Source organism: Temnothorax nylanderi, unplaced genomic scaffold, assembly GCF_030848795.1.
Source record: "Temnothorax nylanderi isolate EJ_2023f unplaced genomic scaffold, tnyl_v1.0 TNYL_tig0579_pilon, whole genome shotgun sequence".
Classification (NCBI taxonomy): domain Eukaryota; kingdom Metazoa; phylum Arthropoda; class Insecta; order Hymenoptera; family Formicidae; genus Temnothorax; species Temnothorax nylanderi.
In genome coordinates, this window is record NW_027249641.1 from 56,603 (window position 1) to 82,832 (window position 26,230).

Below are 26,230 nucleotides of genomic sequence, written 5' to 3' on the forward strand. Positions count from 1 at the left end.
TGGTGAGGAGAACGGAGGAGTTGTTAAGCGAGACGAAAAGTAGGGTAAGGGTAGGAGACGAAATGGGAGAATAGTTCTGGACGGGAAGAGGAGTAAGGCAAGGGTGCCCATTGAGTCCATTGCTGTTTAACGTGTTATTGGCGAATATGGAACAGGAAATAGGCAAGGTTAAATGGGGAGGAGTGGTGTTAGGAGGTAGGAGGATATATACTTTGGCGTATGCGGATGATATAGTGCTGTTGGCGGAGGATGAAGACCAAATGAGGAGCATGTTGGAAAGACTGGAAGGTTATCCGTGTACCGGGTGTACCGATACACCCGATAAGGGGAGTATCAACCCTGGTAATAATGGATTCTTTTCATTTTTATATATGTTGTAGGGGGTGTCCCCCTGTATACGTCAGTAAACGGAAAAGTCGCGACGGGCCTTAGTTTACGAGAAAATTAATTTAAAAAATATTTAAATATTTAAATTAATTTAAATAAAAATAATATTTTGGTGGATATCAAGTGAATTTTTCCGTTACATTTTTGTTTTGATGCGTCTTTTTTGTAAGAAAAAAGTGTATGCAAGATAATGGAGACAATTTTTATTTTATTTTAATCACATTTAACGTTTATTGTATTATACAGAACATGTTTCAGGATGGTACTTATCGTAAAAACAAGAAAAACATAAATTTTTAGAACACCAAGCACATTTTATAAAAGCGACGTTTTGACAAGCACACGGTTTTTTTAATAACGATACCGGAAAACACAAATCGTTAACATTTACAAAAATAGTTCTTTCTTCCGTCAATTTTGAAGCAAACCATGCATATTGAATCATTGGAATGAAATCTGGAGCGCTTAATTGATGCAAAAGTAGAGAATGTATTTTGATTGCATCTTCCCTCGTAGCAATTTCTCGTTGTTCCTTTAATAAGTCGGGGGCATTTTGGATCTTTTTAATAAAAATTTTAACTTGCCGATAAAAATAGACGTCACATGGTTGACAAAGTGGAGTGCACTTGGGTGGAATTATTTTTAGAGTGCACGTGGTTGCTCCTTTTTCGTCTTCAAAGATGGTATCGTGAAGAGTTAAATCTGTTTGTCCTCCCCATGAATCAATAATTAAAATAAAATTATTTTTTTGTACATAAGGAACCACAACAGTTTGCAAAAACGTTTTGTATATCTCCTTTGTAAATTTGCCAGATTTTGTGCAAGTAACAACAACGTTCTTGAATTTGTTACTCAATTCGTCTACTTTCTTCTGCACATTAGGACCAAACTTTCCAGACGGTTCTCGCATGCATAAAAAGACAAATGGAAGAATCTTTCCTGATGCTGTCAATGTATACTGTGCCGTGTAAGAATGAGTGATGTTATTCAAATTTCGTTTGGTCACAGAAACTGTTTTTGATCCTTGTGCGGCAAGCGTTCTATTATATGTCGATTGGTACTGACAACCCGTTTGATCCGTATTGATAAAAAAATTAGGATCGTAATTACGAATGAGTATTTTGGTTTGCATTTGAAATTTTTCTGCAGCTGCCAATACTTCCTCGATCGTAGCAAATTCTGCGTGGCTTACATACTTCGTTATTTTCCGCTGCCTGATCTTGTGCTTTTTCTTAAATCGTTCCACCCAAGGTTTACTGGCAACGAAATTAAAGTTGTCCGACAGAAAAGGGAAAGCTGCGTTCATCGCCCACTGTTGTAACGTTCTCGTCAATACCTGAAAACAGATAGAATCGTTCTTATATATATATTTTTTTTATTTTACTCGTTTTTATACCTTTTACATTAATCGTCTGCAAAAATTACATTATTTTGAAATTATAATATTTTACCTGCTCCATATTCATCCTAGCTTCCACAAATCGTGCGTATGTTTCGTGGTCGATGGAGTACCATTTATCAAAATGAGTTCCTCCTCGTTTTACATCCTCTTTCCATCGATATAAATGGGAACAATAGATAACATTTATGTGTTGAATTACCTGGTGAACAGAAAGTTGGAGAAGAAAGGGGGAAAACTGATAGCATGTTTTGTGGATCTTAAGGCGGCGTTTGACTCGGTAGATAGAGGGGTATTAATAAAAGCAATGAGAGAAAGAGGAATAAGGGAAGGGCTGGTGAGGAGGACGGAGGAGATTCTGAGGGAGACGAAAAGTAGGGTAAGGGTGGGAAACAAAATAGGAGAAGAGTTCTGGACGGGGAGGGGGGTAAGACAGGGGTGTCCGCTGAGTCCGTTACTTTTCAACATAATGTTAGCAGATATGGAGGAGGAAATGGGCAGAGTTAAATGGGGAGGGATAATGCTAGGAGGTAAGAGGATATATACGTTGGCGTATGCCGATGACGTAGTGTTAATTGCAGAGGATGAGGATCAAATGAGGAGTATGCTTGAAAGATTAGAGGGATATCTAGGTAGGAAGAGATTGGAATTGAACGTGGGGAAAACAAAGATAATGAGATTTAGGAAAGGAGGAGGGAGGGACAGTAAGAGAAGATGGAGGTGGGAAGGAAAAGAATTAGGAGAGGTGAAGGAATTTCGATATTTAGGGTACATGTTCCAAAGGAATGGAGGACAAGAAGCGCAGGTAAGGGAAAGGATCAAGAAGGCGGCGGCAGTGATGGGGAAGATCTGGGGGATAGGGAAGAGGAGATTTGGGAGAGACTGGGGAAAAAGATTGTGGCTATTTGATAGACTGGTGTGGACAGTAATGGGATATGGAGCGGAAATATGGGGATGGATAGAAAGGGAAGGAATGGAAAAATTGGAAGAAAGGTATATCAGATGGGGACTGGGAGTGGATGGGAGAACGCCATGGTATCTAGTTAGGGAGAAGACGCAAAGGGATAAGCTGAGAAGGAGGGCAGGGATGAGAGCTTGGAGATTCGAGAGAAAACTAGAGGAGGGTAGGAGAAGCGAATTGGCAAGGCTATGCTGGGAGGAGGTGAAGGGAAAGGAGAAAGAAGGGAAAACAAGATCAAACTGGGAGAGAGAAAAAGGAAAGTTTTTTGAAGGCAGAGGTGTTGAATTGAAGGAGCTGGAAAAACTGAGACATGACGAAGAAGAATGGTTCCACAAACTGTTCGGAGGGGACAAGGAAGTACAAAGAAGAGAGAGATGGGAAAGGATCGAGGGTGCGGAGTATAACAGATGGTACAAGGTGGTAAAAGGAGAGGGCATTCCGGGGTATTTGAAGAAAGGATGGGGAGAGAGCAGATGGAACAGGGTGGCGAGGTTTAGATTAGGAAATGAGATGAGAGAGAGCAAATACTGGGAAACGGAAGAGAAGAAGAAATGTAGGTTATGTGAGCACAGGGAGGAATCATGGGAGCATGTGTGGGAGGATTGTAGGAGATGGGAATCAGGAAGTGGTAGCTGGCAGGAAGCGGTGGGATGGGTGCTAGATGAGGACGGAGGAGGGGAGGAATGGATGATGGAACTAGAGGAGGAAAGAAGGAGAGGAAAAGGGGGGACGGTGGAGATAGAAGAAGGAACGAGGTGAGGGAGAGGGGGAGTAGGGGGGAGAGTGAGGAGGAAAGAGGAAAGGGGAAGAAAGAGGAGGTGACTAAATTAAATTATTACAGATTACCTAGGACTAATCAGGATGGAGGAAGAAGGAAGAATAATAGCGAAGGCGGTGGAAAGGATTATGGAGAAGAAACTAAGGAAGGTGGAGAAGGAAAAGAAAGAAGCGGAGAGAAGGAAGGAGGAGAGAATAGAGGAGCTAGAAGAGAAGGTAAGGAAGATGGTGAAGGAGAAGAAAGAGGAGGAGAGAAAGAAAGAGGAGAGGATAGAGGAGCTTGAGGAGAAAGTGAGGAGAATGGAGAGGAAGATAGAGAGAATGGAGCAAAATGGAGGTAAAAGGAAGAAAGAAGACAAAGAGGAGGGAGTGGGGGTAAGGAAGAAATGGTGGGCGGGGGTGGGTGAGAGTAGTGAGGAGGAGCAAAGGAAGAGAAATGTAATATTAAGGGCGGAGAAGGAGGTATGGGGGGACAAGGGCTCGAATTGGGAGAAGGTGAAGGAGGTGTTTGCGGAAGGACTAAGGATAAGGGTTACTGTGAGAGAGGTATGTATAGTGGGTCAAAGAGGAGCATGGATAACGCTTCTGGTGAAGCTGAAAGACGAAGAGGAGAAATGGCGGGTGATAGAGGCGAGGAGAAAGGCTGGAAACAGCTTAGGAGTGAAGATAGACAAAGATAAGTCGGTGGAAAGGAGAGATAGGGAGAGAGAGAAGAGAGAGGAGAAAATGGAAGGCAGGCTAAGGAAGAGATCGGGGAGATCGGAGGAAGAGGAAATTTCCAAGGATTTGGAAAAGAAATTGCTGATGGAGCCAGACGAGGATAAGGGGGAGGTAGGGAAGAGGGATTGGTGTAAATGAGGATGGGACGAACGGGCGGAAGGCCAGGGAGGGGTACCGACGCAAGAGAGGAAGAGAAAGAAGACAAAGAAGAACAGGAGAAAGAATGATTCAGTAATAATTTAGTTTTGTGATTGTATTTTTGATTGAGTATTTTTGATTGATTGTATTTGTTTAAGTTTTCGATTTTGCTTGTAGAAGTTTGGGTACGTTCCTCGTAAAAACAAAACGCCTTGTAAACCCCATGGGGATATGCAATAAATATACAGGGTGTTAGAAATAAAAGTATCCAGCCGAATGGCTGGGGTAGATTGGGTCAAACTGAAAAGAAAAGTCCTGTACCATTTTGCAAAATTTGCAATAGTTAACGAGTTATTAATAGAAACGTCTGAGCGAATGAGCGCGCAAGGAGCGATAGAGGCGGGTCTCGGCGTCTTGGCTGGCACGGTGCCCGGCGCGCGGTAAGCGGTGAGGGGCGCGCGGCGCGTGACGAACGGTGAGGGGCGCGCGGCGCGTGGCGAGCGGCGAGCGACAGATGACATACACTGCGGCGAATAAGTATTAACCAGCACACGTATTGCACAGGCATTGCCGTAGCGTCTTACGCCTTAGATAATATTAATTAGTTTAGCTTGAATTATGTGTAATAGAAATATTTATTTAATTTTAGTGAATTTAATTATTTTGTATGTCAAAGTTTACGATTATTTAAAGCTTTACTTTAACTTTTGTTTATGTTAGAATAACTTTAACGGTGCGTGTCCACCTGCGAGTAATGGTGCGTGTCCACCTGCGAGTAAAACTCTCGAGAGTAGCTCTCGAGATTGATTCTAGCAAATGGACATACTCCTGAGAGTACCTAACGGAGAATGAATTCGCAACTCTCGGCGAGCAAACTTGTCAAGACCTACTCGCAAATCGACACGACGTTATTTTACTCTCGGAGATCAGCTCGCCAAGCTCGAACGCTGTTCGTATTTTGAGAGCTACATGTTGAGAGTAAAAACCGAGATAGCAAAAGTTTGTTCCTTTGATGACACAAAGGAACTTATTGAATAAGTTCGCTCGCCGAGAGCTGCGATTCATTCTCCGTTAGGTACTCTCCAGGAATATGTCCATTTGCGAGAATCAATCTCGAGAGCTACTCTCGAGAGTTTTACTCGCAGGTAGACACGCACCATAAGACGTTTTATTTTTTAAAAAATAATTGTATTAAAAGAACTCAAAATAATATTTAATTTCTACATGACATACGCATAAAATGTTAAGTTCTCACGTTGACATAAATGTAACATATGAAAATGTTAAGAAAATAATAACATAGTTGTTGTATGTGTATTTTACATTAAAGTAATAATTAAATTTTGGTAACACAAGGATATTTTAACGTATAAACACGATTTTTTGCTGCGTACGTGCCGCGTAACGCAACATTCTCGTACGTAATTTCTGTACGTAAGGCGTAAGATACTACGGCAATGTACGTGCGCTGGCTCTTAGCCTCTCGCCTTTTCGATGGCAGGAAAATGATACGCTATCATTTCCACACCACCTTGCGGTAGATAGCTTGGTGCGTTTTTTTTATAGTGGTTTCCCCGGTAGGCCTAATCCACTCTCATTATTTAATGCAAAAATTGTTCGAAGTGCCGTCCTCTCTCTCGTATGCAGAGTTCGGCCCTTCGTACAATATTGCGCGTCGCACGGTGCGCCATGTCCGGCGTAATAGTATCGAAGGCCGCAACAATAGCTTCACGTACCTCGTTTTCTCCACCATTACGCCGCTGCTCGATTAGACTTTTTATATGACCCCATACAAAAAAGTCTAATACATTTAAATCTGGCGACCGTGCCGGCCAGGCGATTGGGCCACCACGACCCATCCACCTATCCGGAAAACGCGCGTCTAATATTTCGCGCACTTGACGACTAAAATGAGCCGGAGCTCCGTCGTGCTGAAAAATTAGCTGCGCCCGTACGCGAAGGGGCACATCCGCGAGAAGAACTGGCAATTCATTCTCAATAAAATTGGCATAAATATTGCCAGTTAAACGCGGTGGGAGGAAATATGGACCGATCTGGAAATAATGAATAAAAATGTTTCTTCACTTAAACAACAAGAGAAAATTGCTTTCTTTCTACTTTTACTTACCACTTGATTCCCGATTACTCCCGCCCATACGTTTATGGACCAGCGATATTGAAAATTACCCTCACGGACGACGTGCGGGTTTTCATCCGACCAATAAACGAAATTCCGGGAATTGAATACGCCGTTTGGTGTAAACGTCGCTTCGTCGGTCCACAGAATGTTATCCGGGAAAGATAAATTCCGTCGGCATTGCGCGAGGAACCCTACGTATGTTTTTTTCCACAGTTTCTAATTATTGTACACTCAAATTACCGCGAATATAAAAAGTTGATAATGACAATACCTTCACAAAAGTATATCCGTGGTTCTAGATCTCGCGCTAAAAGCTGTTGCACCCGCTGGTAGTGGTACGGATGCAAATCATTCTCTCGTAAAGTGCGATGCACCTCGTACCGAGAGAGATGAAACTCGCATGCTGCACGACGCACGCTGTTGTTCGGATTTTCATAAAATGCGTCGAGTATTCTCTCTTCGTCTCGAACACGACGACGCACTGGTATGTCTCTTCTATTATGCACAAGACAACCTGTCTCACGCAATTTTTGCACAACACGATAAATAGTACGATGTGTTGGATGCACACGCCCGGGAAATCGTTCCGCATATATCCGAGCCGCGGCACGCGTATTTTCACCTGCTAGCCCGTAGGCCACTATCATATTGGTATATTCCTCCGAAGTAAATCGCATTGTTGCTGTCTATTACTATGCGAAGGTTTACGCAACTGCACAAGAAGTTGTGTAGGCGAATCTAGCCAGAAACAATTGACTTTCGGCGACTGTAGACAAAAGAAAAACATACGCAGGAATCTCGGGATCAGTCGATAAGTGTTCGCGCGGTATTTGATAGCGACAATAAGATTTACTTCTCAAGAATATAAAAATGTGATAGTTGCTTGCTAACTAGCGCAGAAAAATGTGTGTGCCGCGACTCGGAACGATTTCCCGGGCGTGTGCATCCAACACATCGTACTATTTATCGTGTTGTGCAAAAATTGCCTATGTTGTGCAATGCCTATACAAACAGATATAATTTTAAAAATTTATTTTGTTAATTTTATCTATATAAACATTTATATAAAGCAATACAAGTGCAGCAATTTATTTTTTATTATTAAGAATAAAAGAAAGAAATACCTGGTTAAAATGAAACCAGCAGCCATGAATTTCAGATTGAGGAAAATTCTCATTCATTGATGACATTACTGCTCTTTCGTAATCTGTCATAATAAATTGTAGATTTTTTTCTAAATCAGGAGCTAATTCTTTAATCTTATTCCAAATAGCATTATACATTGATATGGTACGTTTTTCACACAAAATATATACTGCAGCAATGTTCTAAAAAAAATATATGTATATTTATTATCATTACACAAATGTGATATAAGGTGAATGTAATTATATATATATAATTAGAAATATTTCAATATTTCAACTTACTGTTTCCATGTATCGAATATGTATTGTATACATTTGTGCAACATGTGGAAATCGTGGAACAGCCTATAACAAAAATTAATATGTAATTAATAGTATACTTATGTAGTTAAAAATGTTATATCAAGATATATATATATATATATATATATATATATATATACACATATATATAAACATGCGCAAGAACAATACTTACAGAAAATGTTCCATCCATATATATTTCTGTAGATGCTGCTAATGCACCTAATAAAATATCAATACTAAAAATTATAGCTATTTCATTATTAGTAGATATGACATGTCCTTTATATATTTCTTTTACTGCCTCATAGTTTAACAAACTATCTTTTAATTCTTCCATAGAATTTGGTATAGGAGGAAAGCAGCTATTTCTTGTTCGATGCAGAATTGATCTCATAAATGAATATGTGATATATGAACCCACAAGTGGATTTCTGTAAATAAAAATGTATATTACTTATAAGTCTTAATTATTTATCATAATAAAAATGTTACCTTCGACAAGCAAAGTCAAATATTTCTTTCGGTTTGAAACTAGTTTCTTTTGACATATCTTTCATATCTTCTTTTAATTTGATAATATCACTAAGCTGTGAATTAGGGTCATGATTATGTGAACATTTGATAGTAAAATTATTATTATTTTTTATCAAACGAGCTGTGCATTTTGTCAATTTTCGATTAGCGCAGCAAAAAATATTATTACGCTTATCTAAATGGTATGTATAACCTTCATATATATACTTAATAGTTCCTTCTCTTTTTCCTTCTACAATTTCCATCTATAAAATAAAATAAAATATATTTTTAAATTTATTTATTAAACTCACAATATTATACAATAATTATTTTGCGTGTTTAAAAAAATTTATGTGTAAATGTCATTGTGTGTGCATGTGTGTGTCATATTTATATTCACAATATAAACTTTATAATTAATTAATTACAGCATGTATTATAAATGTGATTCAATTATTGCACAAAGTAATTCCAACCTATAAGAGTTTTTCTTTAGAAAAAGCTTTTTACATGTAACATAAAACATATCCTGAAATATTGTAACAAATAAATTTCTCTAACATTTATCTGTTGCTTATATCTAAACTTAAAATACAACAAGACATTAATTACATACCTTGCAACTTGCAATTCATTGACGGAAAAGAACATGAAAAAAAGAAACAATGGCCTAGTTTACACCGCTATACCACAACATAATAGAGTTCCTATAATGGCTGCGTTCGGAAACGTCACCCGAGTGCACACGAGTATACTTTCTTCTCTTTTATCTCAGCGAGTTAGAAGGAGAAGAGAGTATACCCGTGTGTACCCGGGGGACGTTTCCGAACGCAGCCAATAAGAGTTAAGCCAATGTGGTAACGATTTTTGATTGGTCCGCCATATGTAACAGCCAAGCAACCGCGAATTTTAAACATGACGTTTGTAAAAAGAAACAATAATTAAGACCAAAGTGCTATATAGTCTACATACTATTCAACATTATATTTTGTACATATTTAACAATGTTACATATGTATATTTAACTAAGTAAATAAATTTTATTTAATTATTAAGTCATATGATATTGATATAAATAATTGACATAACTTTTATAACCTACGATCTTAACTGAATTATAAACAATCTAACCGAAATTAAAAGTGACAAATCAAAAAGTGACAACCTAAAAGTGACAAATCAGTATAACCAACGTAAATTTGGCTGTACATGGCGGCGGTTTGTCCTGACTCTTATTATAGGAACTCTACAGCATAACCAGTAGGAGCACTTTTTGTCGGCACCTTTGATCTGTTGGGTTCCAATTCGCCACCATGTTTTTGCGAGGATTCACGTATTGGTCCCCGCAAAAAAATGGCGGCGAATCGGGGCTCCGGTAACTTAGCTGGTCAATTTCGACTTTTTTAATTTTTTTTTTTTAATCGTTTGTTGGTCGTTTGTTGGTGATTGTTGGCCTAATTGCAACGTTTGTTGGTTCTTAATTTTTTTTAAATTAAAAAAGAAAAAAGCGTTAAGTTAGCCGGAAAAATTTTATTTTCAATTTCAAAAAAACCTAATCGATGCGTAATCGTTTGCTGATAATTGTTGGTCTAATTTTAGCGTTTGTTGCTTTATTATTAGTCTTAAAAACGAAAAAAAAAAACAAAAAATTATCTTACATTAAAGTAATCGAAGATTGGTTTATTTACCTACGACTTAAGGTTTATTTCTATCAATTTAAGGCTAACATCTATAAAACTGGCTATGAATACGGGCCTTAACATCGGCAGAAAATCGCGATCGATTCTACGGTCTAGATTCGGGATACGATAATTAGCCAATTTGTTACAGTGCAAGGTAAATGCGTGCAACCGATGTCCAAATGATCTTGTCAAGTATGGACTGAAGGCGGTGTGGACCTGAAAAATGACTTGTTCTCTTCATTCTTTCTCTCTCTTTTTTTTAATATCTCAGTTGGACAATGTGGAAATCAAATAGAATCAGCTTTCTGGCCTTTAACCTTGCACGAATACGGCATTCAAACTGCCACCGGCGGCGTAAATCTGCTCAAGGTGCAACGAGATCACGTCAAGCACATCGGCGATCTTTCCGATGCGTTTTCCAGCTTTTTTCATGTCCCAGATAATAAATGTAGATTACATTTTCAAGATGTAGCTGATTTAAACGCGGCTAAAGTTAAAGCTAGGGTGTGTACACCTCCGTTCAATTTCTCAAAACTCTGTGGTATAATAATGAAAATTTTCAAATATTTAACGTAATAATTTCCTGAAACAGGCTGTCTTAGTAGATATGGAGCAAAGTCGGTAAATGGCGAGTCGGTAGCGACGCTACATAAGGTCTTCCGACGGCCGCCATTTTGGATCCAGTGACTGTGTATTAGTGCACGTCGTACAATAGTTGTTTCTGTGTGCGTAGTTCGCCATTCGCGGACCTTGGATCAGCTGAGCGTTGTGGTCGCCATTTTGGATCCAAACAGCTCGAAGTGCGGCGGAAGACCTTGGGTGCGTTCGGGGAGACGCTATTAGCGCTACCTAGCGCTACTGGCTGTTCGCGGAGCTCTATGATAGCGCTACCAAACGCTGTCGTGACGTCATTACTGGTAGTGTTATACGTCATAACTGCTCGCTACCAACGCTCTTCCTTCCGAGGTGGTGCATAGGTAGCGATAGCGTTTGCAAGCTCTGTGAACAGTGCGAACAGTGCAATAGTAAAGCGAAATAGTCAGGTAGAAATCATCAGGTAGAGATCAGGCCAGGAAAAGTGAAGAAGAAGAAGATTGCTATGGAATTTACAGAGGTACAGATATTCGACCCAGAATTACAAGAAGTATATAACTTAAAATTAAGCCACGATGATGCCGTAAAAGCAGAAAACGGTAAGTTGAAGGTTATGTTCAATATTTTTATTATAATTGAAAAAATTTAGTTATACTTATTTATTTTATATCCTCTTATACGGTGCATAGATTAAATTATACAATAACCGTATAACGGGTTTATGTAAATTTTTGTAATTTTTTTACATGAAAAATATATATTGATAATTGTGAGAAAGGAAAAGGTGACTAAAATTTAACTTAAACTTTTAGTTTTTTTAATAACTATTTTATTTACTTGTAATATGTACTTAATCTTACAATACTAATAATTACTAATAATTATAATTTTTACTAATAATTTTTTATATTCTTCTTTGTGTGGGAGTTACTGTGATAATTCTTTTACTTTGAATGTCTTTTCTATTTCTCCTTTTTCTTCTTTCTTGCTTAAATCTATTTCTTTTTGTCATTTTCTTTAATGTTATTATTTGCATGTAGTGTCACGACTTTTTCACTCCCGGAGCGGTCCGGGACGTGTGCCGGATCAAAAGGGGAAAGGAGAGCGGGATGATAGGCCTCTCCGGTGATTCTCTCGCACCTCCGACACTTCACGAAGCGATTCTCTTGTTGGGCGCCAGACGCGTAAATTCGCGTCCGCGAAATCGCGAGAAACCAAAAACGAGACGCAAAACGAATAAGTCGGTGTGCGAGGGAATGGCTAGCTCGACCTAATAGCAGGGCGGGGTTGATGAAGGGCAGCGCAGTATTCGGCGGGGTGACGCCTAATTAATAACGAATGTCGTAACTCAAGCCATTAACAAATAAAGAATAACATTTATTCTGTAATGATCCCCGGATGAACAGTAAATGCCAATGGGGCTTTCAAAACAAAAGCAAATAGCAGGTGGTAGATAACGCGGGCGTCAAATTTCGAATACAAAATATGATAACGCGGACGCCAGAAATAAACGGAAAATTACGTTAACTCAGTATACGCGCGGAAGGCGCAGCAAGAGAACGTGTGAGGAAAACTAAACTTACCAAATCATCGAGATCATATAATTTCACAGCTAACAATAGTAGAAAAGCTCGCGGGCAAATAACATAGAATATCGGTACAAATTACGACTGACTACGACATAACGGAAATAAACGCGAAATAATAGCGCGCAATACCGCGAAATTATAATGCGCCACGCTTGGAGCGCGTGAACGCAAGTTTCCAAACCCGTGCCGGGATTCTGTCGCCAAATAATCTTAACCTAACGCAAGTCATAATCTTAATCTACCGCAAGTAATAATCTGAAACTAACGCAAAGAATAATCTTAAACTAACGCAACGAACGCGACGCGAGTAACGTCCCAACGCAAGAAGGAACGAACGCAACATGTGATATCGCCAGGGATATCCTCACGCGAAGAATAAAGGCGCCGGGGCGCTCGACGAAACGCGAAATACTAAACTAACGCGAGAAAATATACGGAAGTACCGCGAGCAATATTATAACTAACGCGAAATGACCGATTTATCCTAACGCAAGAACTGAGATTACGCCAGTGATTCTGATCGAACGCAACACACGCGATCGTCAGCGATCGTCCAACGCGAAAAATGATGCGCCGAGACACTCGGCATAACGCGAAATACTCGAATTAACGCGAGAAAGATTACGGAATTACCGCGAGTAATAACGAGACGCAACCTTAGGTCGACGCGGATGGTATCTTAAGGCGAACCACATCCTACCGCGAATAATATCTCAACGCAGCCGATATCGCGAGGATAGTCTAAATGCCCGAACGCGAATCGTAAGTAACGCAATTAAACCAACGCGAATATCCCTCTGACGCCATTAATATCGCGTGCAGAATCTACGATTCGACCGGGCGCAATACTACGCATAACGAGACACGCGGTCGTGAACGTGAAGGGCGCGAGAAATGGCGTATTCGCGATATCGAACGTCGTCATCGACGCGCCTACCGCGATCTCCAGAGGTTCGTAGATTTCGATCGCGATCCCACGGCCACGAGACCATTCCGGTGCCCCTCGCTCTCGCTATCGATCGCTAAATACGCCTTGTCGGCGAATACGCTAATTATCGCGAATTTTCCCGAGCGAGAGCGCGACCCGGGGAGCGGTGTCGTGGCTTTACATAAAACGTTACCGAGGCAACCTCACCGTAGGCAGATTCTCTCCCGAGGGTCCTCGCCGTCGTCCCAAGGGTCGAAAGAGAGCAGCCGGACGTCGTACTCAAATGCTCCCAAAATGCGACTTAACGCGAAGAGAATATCGCGACTTGGCCTTTGACGTGCGTCGGTTATCGAGGACGATCCACGAATGCTCCCGAAATTTCGCTCGATGGCGGAATCGATAGCGCACCCCACCCCGGGCGTACGCGGCCCCGCGACGTTGGAGCGCGGACCAATGAGGGGTGAGCTCGCAGGCTCGCGGCGGATTCGTGCGTAGGGCCGTGAATTACGGCTTTCCGCAGGGCGCTAAACGGCCCTTCGCTCGCGCGGCAACTTTTCCGGGATTCTTCCCGGCGGCGGACGGGACGTGTCTGCCTCCGTGTTCCTCCTTTTCGGTTCGGGAATGGCGGCCGCCTATCCCGGAATCCGGTCAGCAGTGTGAGGAGGGCAGATGAGCTGATTTAGCCCCGGCGTCCCGGGGCCCTGCCATTATGGGTCCGCCCGCCGCTGTGTCACGCGCCGCGCGCGTGTTTTCCTGCGCTCCGTCGCTCTCGGCGGCCCGCGAGTCGCTTCGATCCGCTTTCCGTCGTCCGGTCTCTCGCCGTTACCCTTCTCGTCGACTCCGCTTTCGCGTCCTCTGCATCCTCTCAGGAAACTCCGGTCTTCGGCTCGGTGAGGCGCCACGCAAATGATACAAAATAAAATAAAAGGGATCAGTAATTTGTAACGCAATTATAATATGCCCCTGGAGATCTCGCATCGATTCGTTGAACCGTCCTCGGGCGTGAAAAAGGTCGCGAAACCCGCGCCTTGTGACGGCGGCGGGGCGCTGCAACCATGCAGCGAAACTGCAACGTCACAGTAGATATGGCTTTTGCTTCAGCACTGTTAAATTATGCACGTCAAAATATTTCGACTGGTGAGTGTTTAATAAAAATTTTAACAGTTTTCATGTATGGCAATGGAGTAATTAATTTTCATTTAATACGCATATTAAGCGAACAATGTAATACATTAACTTCACTTTTATTGTAAAGTTTTTTCTTTTCTAGTAACTCCAAAAATGCTGACATTGCCCAAAAATGATACAGCATGCTGCTCTTCAGCTGAAAATGAAAATCTTGGTTTGTAATTTTATCATTTTTTCTTTACAACATAATGTTTTACATATTCAAACAAGTAATTTTTGCAGCTGTTACAATGGATATTTCAGCTATGGATAGTTCAGCAGCTATAAATATTGAAGAGGAGGATAATTCACCTAATAATATGGAAGAAGAATTAGGAGAAGGTAAACTTTGAATTTTTTTTTAAATTATAAAGTTATTATATCCATACAAATGATAAATTCTGTCAAAGTCTACTTGAACTAAAATACAATTTTTATTTATTAGCGTTTCCACGGACAGGAGATTTCATCGTTAGACGTGTTTTCGCACAAAGATTATTCACCGAACGGTGAATTTAGGAAACGCTGATCTTTGTGTGAACGAGAAATCGCATATGTGCTATGAGAATGCCGGATCGTCGGGGTAGGGCAGGTCGAGCCGTCTCAAGGCCGGTTAGGCACAAGGGCAGCTTCAGTCTAGTGTGAACTCGACCGCGCCCTTCGAGGTCATGCCATCCCATTCTCGCACACGCATCTTTATTTTTCCTTCGACAAGTCAACACGGCCGGAGTTTCTTTGTGTTTCAAGCGCTCGAGAACGAGACGAAAGATGAATCAATTTGAGAATCGACAATCTTTGTATGAATAGATCAATTAGATGATTATTTAAACTACTAATCACCGTCACTTATCTTCTATTATCAGATCGACATTTATTATTTTTTATAGAAGCATACAATCATATAGGTATAATCTGTCAAAAATTGTAGCACATAATAATATAAGTTTTTTCACTCAATGTGATATAAAAAAAATTATTCCGTCAATTATCGCAGTATGGCAGCTCTAATTGTATCAAAAAAATTTTTTCTCCCTGAACCGAAAGGTCAGGTTTAATTTGTATGAGAAGCTCGATGAGCAATGTCATTGAATTAATTACTTGTTGGGTAGAACAGATAAGCCTACTGGCGCGTATCCCCTTCGCTCCTCCCGCCCTCCAAAAGTACCGAATCACTTCATAATTGGACGTCGCGCGACAGAGAATGACGAACGGATCAAGGTCCTATCGATGAAAGAGACAATATTGCTTCGGCGAACAAACTTTTTTCGAAATTATGAACAAAATAAATAATCGATCACGATAGATTGTTTCATCCAATTATAAAACAAATATAAAGGATTCTTTGCAATTGCTTGATAAAGGAATTTTTTTTTATTAAGGATATTGAAACACAAATGAAATCGTTTGAAGACAAGTAGAAACTTACACATTGCTTTCATATAGTTTTTAAGTGTACAGGGTGTATCAAGACGATACAGAGCGGTACGGCGGGTTGCCCATTCGAGCAGGCGCGCATGGTCGTTCACAATTGCGTTGACTTCGGTGCATCACCTATAATCACTCGCATATCTTTTTTACAATAAAATGAACTTTTTAGCGCCCGAAGTTGCAATACAATTGTGACGGATTTCCGTAGCAGTAACGTTAAAACAGAAGTCGAGATGACAATACAGGTTATAAAATAAATTTTATTAAGAAAACGAAAGACATCTTCTCTCTTACGAAAAAAGCTCGTACCATAGACCATCATAATCATTATATATTATAATTTTATTACTTAAATTATTTTTTGCACACAATGTTTATGCACAGGACAAAAGTCAGCAATTAGCATATGTGTGCAAATTTAAATTATAAGTTGGCTAATAAATTTCATTCAATGTAAGTTTAAATAATGGCAGAAATCACCATTAACAAATCTTACAATATTCATTTTGTTTAATTAATAAATAATTTATCATTAAATTGATAATCAATTTAATATATCAATACTAATGAGCATTATATAATTCTTTATATAAATGATGCTGCTGCATCTTAAAAATCTTAATCTTAATCTCATAAACAAGAGGTTTATTAGTATAAAATATACATTTTAAATATGATGCTAATGAATAGTTTATATAAGGCAAATTATCATAATATTTAATGAATACTTTTCAGTAATAAATTTCTTGTAGATTTATATGAGATTCAGTAGCATTATTTACATAAAGATGCTTATTAGCATCAGTATATTGAATTAATTATTAATGTTAATGATAAAATATTAATATTCTGAAATAAATATTGTTAGACATAAGATCCGCTGATAATCGTTTTTATCGTTATAAATAACGATGGAAACGGTTATCAGCGGATCTTGTGCCTAATAACATTTATTTCAGATTATTTATATATATATATATATATATATATCGTATATATATAATTTATATTAATTTTTGTATGAAATATTTCGTTCCGTGCAAAATAAAATAATTGAAATAATAAAATAATAATGTATAATAACTATGATCGACTATGATCCAGCTTTCTTGGTAAGAGAAAAATAAGGCATCCCTCGTTTGTCACGTTTACTTTATAAAATGTATTTTCATACCTTGTCACTTTGGCTTCTGTTTTAACCGATCAATGTTGAAGTCTATTAAAATTGAATGTTTCGCATAATTTAAGTGAATGTCTCGTATGTCTGATGGAAATTTGTCGAAAGCGCAGAGATTAAACAAAAATCATCAGTAATCAGTAATATAAATATTAAGATATAAACTCGTTTTTACAAGGTGGCAGTGTCTCATAAACCTGATCTCGTATGTAACCCCATACAAAAAAATCCATAGGTGTTAGAGGTCAGGAGAGCGTGGGGGCCATTCATGCAGAGTGCTATGGATGCCTATCCATCTGTTAGGAAATCTTTGATTTAGTATATTACGAGCGAGAAGGGATGTATGAGCAGGATGGCCATCTTGTTGAAAGATAATATTTGGTAATACAGCCAATGGAACATCTTCTAATAAATTAGGTAATGTTTCCTCCAGGAAAGCGGAATAAACTTCTGCTGTGACGTTAATATTTTCCGGAAAGAAATACGGCCCGATAACTTGATTATCTAAAATTCCCATCCAGACATTAATATGGAATTGGCCCTGGATGTGTGTTTCCTTTCGGCAATGAGGATTTTCCTCCGCATAATGATGTTCATTATGTCTGTTTATGTCTGATAATGGAGCGTATTAATTGTTATTAATTTTTTATTAACCATTTATTCTCTAGCGGTCGACAGCAAAGAGCGATTTTCTCCAAATTTTTAGGGAATCACGTTCTTGCGATAACAAAACGATTCAGCAAGTATTTGCGACAAGACGAGAGAATTGTTCTTTGCTATCGGTCGCTGCAGAATAAATTATTAATAAAAATATAATAACAATTAAAGGAAACCGCGTCTTGTCGTAGATACTTGCTGAATTGTTTTGTTATCACAAGAACGTAATTCCCTAAAAATTTGGAGAAAATCGCTCTTTGCTGTCGACCGCTAGAGAATAAATGGTTAATAAAAAATTAATAACAATTAATACGCTCCATTATCAGACATAAACAGACATAATGAACATCATTATGCGGAGGAAAATCCTCATTGCCGAAAGAAAACACACATCCAGGGCCAATTCCATATTAATGTCTGGATGGGAATTTTAGATAATCAAGTTATCGGGCCGTATTTCTTTCCGGAAAATATTAACGTCACAGCAGAAGTTTATTCCGCTTTCCTGGAGGAAACATTACCTAATTTATTAGAAGATGTTCCATTGGCTGTATTACCAAATATTATCTTTCAACAAGATGGCCATCCTGCTCATACATCCCTTCTCGCTCGTAATATACTAAATCAAAGATTTCCTAACAGATGGATAGGCATCCATAGCATTCTGCATGAATGGCCCCCACGCTCTCCTGACCTCTAACACCTATGGATTTTTTTGTATGGGGTTACATACGAGATCAGGTTTATGAGACACTGCCACCTTGTAAAAACGAGTTTATATCTTAATATTTATATTACTGATTACTGATGATTTTTGTTTAATCTCTGCGCTTTCGACAAATTTCCATCAGACATACGAGACATTCACTTAAATTATGCGAAACATTCAATTTTAATAGACTTCAACATTGATCGGTTAAAACAGAAGCCAAAGTGACAAGGTATGAAAATACATTTTATAAAGTAAACGTGACAAACGAGGGATGCCTTATTTTTCTCTTACCAAGAAAGCTGGATCATAGTCGATCATAGTTATTATACATTATTATTTTATTATTTCAATTATTTTATTTTGCACGGAACGAAATATTTCATACAAAAATTAATATAAATTATATATATACGATATATATATTGTCACGACTTTTTCAATCCCGGAGCGGTCCGGGACGTGTGCCGGATCAAAAGGGGAAAGGAGAGCGGGATGATAGGCCTCTCCGGTGATTCTCTCGCACCTCCGACACTTCACGAAACGATTTTCTTGTTGGGCGCCAGACGCGTGAATTCGCGTCCGCGAAATCGCGAGAAACCAAAAACGAGACGCAAAACGAAATGAGTCGGTGTGCGAGGGAATGGCTAGCTCGACCTAATAGCAGGGCGGGGTTGATGAAGGGCAGCGCAGTATTCGGCGGGGTGACGCCTAATTAATAACGAATGTTGTAACTCAAGCCATTAACAAATAAAGAATAACATTTATTCTGTAATGGTCCCCGGATGAACAGTAAATGCCAATGGGGCTTGCAAAACAAAAGCAAATAGCAGGTGGTAGATAACGCGGGCAAATAACATAGAATATCGGTACAAATTACGACTGACTACGACATAACGGAAATAAACGCGAAATAATAGCGCGAAATACCGCGAAATGATAATGCGCCACGCTTGGAGCGCGTGAACGCAAGTTCCCAAACCCGTGCCGGGATTCTGTCGCCAAATAATCTTAACCTAACGCAAATCGTAATCTTAATCTACCGCAGTAATAATCTTAAACTAACGCAAAGATAACTAACGCGAAATGACCGATTTAGCCTAACGCAAGAACCGATATTACGATTCTGATCGAACGCAACACACGCGATCGTCAGCGATCGTCCAACGCGAAAGATGATGCGCCGAGACACTCGGCATAACGCGAAATACTCGAATTAACGCGAGAAAGATTACGGAATTACCGCGAGGGATAACGAGACGCAACATTAGGTCGACGCGAATGGTATTTTAAGGCGAAACACAACCTTCCGCGAATAATCTCTCAACGTAGCCGATATCGCGAGGATAGTCTAAATGTCCGAACGCGAATCGTGAGTAACGCGATTACACCAACGCGAATATCCCTCTGACGCCATTAATTCGCGTACAGAATCTAAGGTTCGACCGGGCGAAATACTACGCCTAACGAGACACGCGGTCGTGGACGTGAAGGGCGCGAGAAAAGGGCGTATTCGCGATATCGAACGTCGTCATCGACGCGCCTACCGCGATCTCCAGAGGTTCGTAGATTTCGATCGCGATCCCACGGCCACGAGACCATTCCGGTGCCCCTCGCTCTCGCTATCGATCGCTAAATACGCCTTGTCGGCGAATACACTAATTATCGCGAATTTTCCCGAGCGAGAGCGCGACCCGGGGAGCGGTGTCGTGGCTCTACATCAAACGTTACCGAGGCAACCTCACCGTAGGCAGATTCTCTTCCGAGGGTCCTCGCCGTCGTCCCAAGGGTCGAAAGAGATAGCAGCCGGACGTCGTACTCAGCTCCGGAATGCGAGACACTACCGCGACTTGACTCTAGACGTGCGTCGATTTCCGAGGACGATTTACGAATGCTCCCGAAATTTCGCTCGATGGCGGAATCGATAGCGCACCCCACCCCGGGCGTACGCGGCCCCGCGACGTTGGAGCGCGGACCAATGAGGGGTGAGCTCGCAGGCTCGCGGCGGATTCGCGCGTAGGGCCGTGAATTACGGCTTTCCGCAGGGCGCTAAACGGCCCTTCGCTCGCGCGGCAATTTTTCCGGGATTCTTCCCGGCAGCGGACGGGACGTTTTTGGCCCCCGCGTTCCTTCCTGTCGGTTCGGGAATGGTGGCCAACCATCCCGGGATCCGGTCAGTAATGTGAGGAGGGCAGGTGAGCTGATTTCGCCCCGGCGTCCCGGGGCCCTGCCATGATGGGCTCGCCCGCCGCTGTGTCACGCGCCGCGCGCGTGTTTTCCTGCGCTCCGTCGCTCTCGGCGGCCCGCGGGTCGCTTCGATCCGCTTTCCGTCGTCCGATCTCTCGCCGTTATCCTTCTCGTCGACTCCGCGTCCGCTTCCTCTGTATCCTCTCAGGAACTCCAGTCTCAGCTCGGTGAGGCGCCACGCAATAATACAAAATAAAAGGGATCAGTATATCGTAACGCAATGACTAATATGCCCCTGGAGATCTCGCATCGATTCGTGGAACCGTCCTCGGGCGTGAAAAGGTCGCGAAACCCGCGCCTTGTGACGGCGGCGGGGCGCTGCAACGATGCAGCGAAACTGCAACGTCACAACACCCCACCCCAAGAGGGAGCATACCGGGCTCGGTTGCCTCCACTTTAGCCACTCGCCTCCCCGGGGTTACCGTGAGAGCGCTCGTGCGATCGAGATCTCCAGCGAAGGGCTCCAGACCAACACACGATGTGACGATACAAAACACAAAAAAAAATCACACAAAAATAATAGTCCTTATTCTAGTCCCCTTCCCACGCGTCGCAAGAACCTCGGAATCGTAGTTCGGAACGCAAGTTTCGACCGTTTCCCTTCGTGTACCGACACGACGCAAGTCGGACTTTTACGATGGCCTACGACGATTAGCTGCCTCGCGCTTGGTGCCGACCGCCTAAACCCATGTTAAATGTCGACCGCCCTTCTATTCTTAGGACGCGTCGACGATTTAACCACGCTAAGTGTCGACCGCCCTTCTATTCCTAGGACGCGTCGACGATTTTTCGTCAGAGTCGACCGCCCTTCTATTCTTAGGACGCGTCGACTACAACGGGGATGCACCCCTTAGTAGCCCGGTACGCCGGCTTGTACCGTGGCTAAGTTCGCTACGCCGCTCTCGGCGAGCACACCAACACCAACGCGAAATGACGCGCCGACCCCAGAACGGGAGCGCAACTTTATTTCCATCGTGGCTCTTCGATGTATTGTCGGGCTTACGCGGCAACGCTTACTCTCGGATACGACGACTACTATAACGGCGATGTTTTTCGCAATTCGGAAACTAACGACGGGACGGAGGTCTCGGGGGTGGGTTCAAGGATTTCACTCTATTTACAATAAAATATTTATTCATAGCCCATTGAGCTCTCGTTAGGGACTTACAGCATTCGCTCTTAGGTAACGTCCGATTAAAGTTAAGATCACACACAAACGAAAAGGGTTTCTACGGACAACAACAAAAAAATTTTTAAGCGAGCTTAACTTACTAGGGCCGATTCAGACGGCGGTACGAGGAGAAGAGAGAAGGAAAACGAAAAAGAAAAAAAAAGAAGGAACAGGTTTTAAAACCACAAAAAAATTTTTGACCCCGCGGTATCCGGGGCAAACGCGAAATCAATTTCGACTGAGTTCAAAAAAAACAACGGAATTTTCGTAACGAAAAGAAAGAGAAAAAAAAGGGGGGGCGAAGGTGCGCCGTCGAAGTCCTCTCTTCCCCGCTCAGGCCAGCCAGGCCCGAGGGTAGTGCCGCCTCGCGCTCTAGTAGCGGGGTGTCCCTGGTGGAGGTCCTCGCCTTCGTGGAGCTTCCTGGCCCCGATCGTGACCTTTGCCTCCCTTAAACGGGCCCTCCTTACACCAAGCCTCGCCGCATTCCGGGCACGTGCGGACGGTGCACCCCTCTCTGCCGCACCGGTAGCAGTGGCCTGTTCGCCTCGGTTGAGGGCACTCATAGGCGAAGTGGGAGGGAGAGCCGCAGTTCCAGCAGGTCTCCCTCGCCACGGGGCCGACGTCCCTCTCGCCTCCTTCCGCCAGTGGGGCTTCCGGGCGGGGGTCCCGCGGAACGGACGGCCAGTCAACGGCCTCGTAAGACCGGAGTCCCGAGATCGACGTCGAACGGGCCCCCTCCCAGTCGGGCGACTGCTGCAACCACCACAGCATATCTCCTTCACGGGATCCCTCAGATGAGGTGGACGGGGAAGCTCTTCGTCCCGGGCTGGCTTGTGTGCCGACCTCCCTGACTACCGGGACGGTTTGCGTGACCGCGTCTTGGGTCTCTACGGTGGCCTGGGCGGCCACCGCTCTTCGGGACCAATCTCGCCTTTCCGTTCCGCCCGTATGTCGCCGGGAGTGCCGGAACATCCGGTCGCCCAGCGCCCGCCAGAACCCCGGGTGAGCTTGATCCACCCGAAGCAGCCTATTAACCCATCGGGTTACGCGGTCGGCAGGGTCGTCCTCTGCAAGCATTCGGTCGACCCACCGATTTAGTCGGTCGGGGTCAGCCTCCATCGTAGCCCCAGATCTTCTTTCTCCCTCAATAAGCGATAGCCTAAGGGAGGGAAAGACTCAAGGCGTAAATCTCTCGTAATAACAGAAAGGCTCAAGGGGGGGGCGACTCTTATTCCAAATAGGGTTTCAAGTCCTTAATGTGGACTTTTCCCATCGAATTGCCTAACGAATCGGCGAGTTCATACACGACTGGCGACAGAATCCTGTAAACGGTAAAAGGGCCATGGAAGTCGGTAGCGAGTTTTACCGTGTATGCTAACGGGAACCTTTACCTCCCCCCTCACGCTCGCGGTTCGACTAGTCGCGGTCATTACACGTCTCCCGCCGGTCGAAGTGAATTCGCGGGGAACACGCCGAGCGCGGCCACGGTGTCGCGTTGTTTCCCCCCCGGATTGCGATTAGCGCACTTGGGCGTTCGGTATGCTAAATCCGGGAAGAAAGAGTATTCGGGCGGGGGAGGAGCGCAATAGTTCTGCGCGGCACGGCAACTCGCCTCTGCACGCGCGGCCCATAGTTCGAGCGCGTCCATATCTTGAACCGAGTCTCGATGTATCTGCGTCTGTAAATGGGGAAGCATATGTCGGTGTGCGTAACCGACCTTTTCCTCCTCGCGCCACGGCGGCGATAATCGATCGAAGAGCGTTTTTAAGCACGTCAGGTAGTCCGTCACGGACTCCTGTTCCCCCTGCGTACGCCGCATTATCTCGTCGCGAAGTGCGAACTGAAAATCCGGGTCTCCGAAACGGGTACGCCACGCGGTTTTAAACGCGGTCCATGTCGTCAGGCGCTCCCGCTTCCCGCGAAACCAATAAAGCGCAATACCCGATAGGAAGAACGGGAGGCATCGCAGAATATCCTCGTCCGCAACGGGGATCAATTCGCGGCCCTCCTCGACACGCAACAGAAACGTCTCGGCATCCTCGCCGCGCGCGCCCGAAAACTTTAAGTCCCATTTCCGCATGATATTATAGATGGTCGTCGCGGAATTGCCGTTCGTATCCCGAGAGGCCCTATGCGCGTTATCTCCGGGGGCGCTTGAAGGGCTGTGCCCCGAGTGTGCACCTATTCCCGCGGACGGGCTATCCGGGCGGATGTCGCCTACCGGAATATCGAGATACGCGACGTCGGCCGGGTGGTTCGACTCAGCGTCCGCCATGCGGTGCGAGTCAGCGTTGGCTACGCGGTTCGAATCGGATGCCCTTTCGGAGCCTCCACTGCGGCGCGCGGCCGTCAACAAACGTAGTAACCGGAGCGCTAGCTCGGTGTCAGATCCGTCGATAGACAACCCGCGGCGACTCAGTTCGGCAATTCGCTGTTCACGAGTAGCGTGGAGAATCCACTCGTCGCTCAGCTCAATTGGATCCATTTCGAAAAATCGCAAAATCTTCTTAAACGCTAAATCTACCGCTCGCAAGAAACCGACGGAATCCTACTGTGCTCCAAAAAAAAGTATCGCTAATCGTCCGACCGAATCATTCACTAAATTCGCGAAATTTCATTCATCACGATGTTCCATTCTCAAGTCGAATAACATAACACGCGAACAATACACGCGAAAGGAATGTGAAGGTAACTCGAGAGTAATAGTTTTTCTGAAGCGGCCTTCCGCCGACGTAAACAGAATTCCGATGATATCGCGATCGCACTTTCTCCAAATTCCAACGCGCTATTTGGCCGCAATGAATATCACGAATCTAACGCTAACCCACCCAAACACATTTACTCCATTAATGTTTCCGATAATATTTCATGTAAAGCTGAAAATAAATGGTTAAACGAATTATACCAGAACACAAGATGGCACAACACAAATAATATCGCAATACAAAAAACATAGCATATATAACATAAGGATAGGGTCATTCTTTATTTCGACAACACAATTTAATTAATAAGAAATCCGCGATAACCTTGTCACCCGCACGAATCGCTAATGCCCTGTACGTAATGGTCTTTCGACGATCTTCGGCTGCCCCACGTTGGGCGCCAAATTTTGTCACGACTTTTTCAATCCCGGAGCGGTCCGGGACGTGTGCCGGATCAAAAGGGGAAAGGAGAGCGGGATGATAGGCCTCTCCGGTGATTCTCTCGCACCTCCGACACTTCACGAAACGATTTTCTTGTTGGGCGCCAGACGCGTGAATTCGCGTCCGCGAAATCGCGAGAAACCAAAAACGAGACGCAAAACGAAATGAGTCGGTGTGCGAGGGAATGGCTAGCTCGACCTAATAGCAGGGCGGGGTTGATGAAGGGCAGCGCAGTATTCGGCGGGGTGACGCCTAATTAATAACGAATGTTGTAACTCAAGCCATTAACAAATAAAGAATAACATTTATTCTGTAATGGTCCCCGGATGAACAGTAAATGCCAATGGGGCTTGCAAAACAAAAGCAAATAGCAGGTGGTAGATAACGCGGGCAAATAACATAGAATATCGGTACAAATTACGACTGACTACGACATAACGGAAATAAACGCGAAATAATAGCGCGAAATACCGCGAAATGATAATGCGCCACGCTTGGAGCGCGTGAACGCAAGTTCCCAAACCCGTGCCGGGATTCTGTCGCCAAATAATCTTAACCTAACGCAAATCGTAATCTTAATCTACCGCAGTAATAATCTTAAACTAACGCAAAGATAACTAACGCGAAATGACCGATTTAGCCTAACGCAAGAACCGATATTACGATTCTGATCGAACGCAACACACGCGATCGTCAGCGATCGTCCAACGCGAAAGATGATGCGCCGAGACACTCGGCATAACGCGAAATACTCGAATTAACGCGAGAAAGATTACGGAATTACCGCGAGGGATAACGAGACGCAACATTAGGTCGACGCGAATGGTATTTTAAGGCGAAACACAACCTTCCGCGAATAATCTCTCAACGTAGCCGATATCGCGAGGATAGTCTAAATGTCCGAACGCGAATCGTGAGTAACGCGATTACACCAACGCGAATATCCCTCTGACGCCATTAATTCGCGTACAGAATCTAAGGTTCGACCGGGCGAAATACTACGCCTAACGAGACACGCGGTCGTGGACGTGAAGGGCGCGAGAAAAGGGCGTATTCGCGATATCGAACGTCGTCATCGACGCGCCTACCGCGATCTCCAGAGGTTCGTAGATTTCGATCGCGATCCCACGGCCACGAGACCATTCCGGTGCCCCTCGCTCTCGCTATCGATCGCTAAATACGCCTTGTCGGCGAATACACTAATTATCGCGAATTTTCCCGAGCGAGAGCGCGACCCGGGGAG

At 43.2% G+C, this 26,230-nt stretch overlaps 1 protein-coding gene across 1 annotated transcript; it reads right to left on the bottom strand.

Annotated features, from left to right (window-relative positions):
- Window positions 1-625: 625 nt before the first annotated feature.
- On the bottom strand, window positions 626-24,326 carry LOC139784059 (uncharacterized). Its single transcript, XM_071723223.1, has 4 exons — window positions 23,559-24,326; window positions 9,898-9,946; window positions 1,839-1,954; window positions 626-1,723 (listed from the first exon to the last, which is right to left on the bottom strand). The coding sequence occupies exons 1-4, from the start codon at window positions 24,324-24,326 to the stop codon at window positions 626-628; spliced, it is 2,031 nt and encodes a 676-aa protein (XP_071579324.1).
- Between the last annotated feature and the right edge of the window lie 1,904 nt (window positions 24,327-26,230).

Excerpts from the sequence above, each read along its gene's own strand:
- LOC139784059 (XM_071723223.1), bottom strand. The coding sequence starts at position 24,326 with ATGGATCCAATTGAGCTGAGCGACGAGTGGATTCTCCACGCTACTCGT. Across the intron at positions 9,947-23,558 it reads CGTGGCGCGAGGAGGAAAAG|GCCAACAATCACCAACAAAC; the intron begins GTCGGTTACGCA and ends CGTTGCAATTAG. Across the intron at positions 1,724-1,838 it reads CTAGGATGAATATGGAGCAG|GTATTGACGAGAACGTTACA; the intron begins GTAAAATATTAT and ends ATCTGTTTTCAG.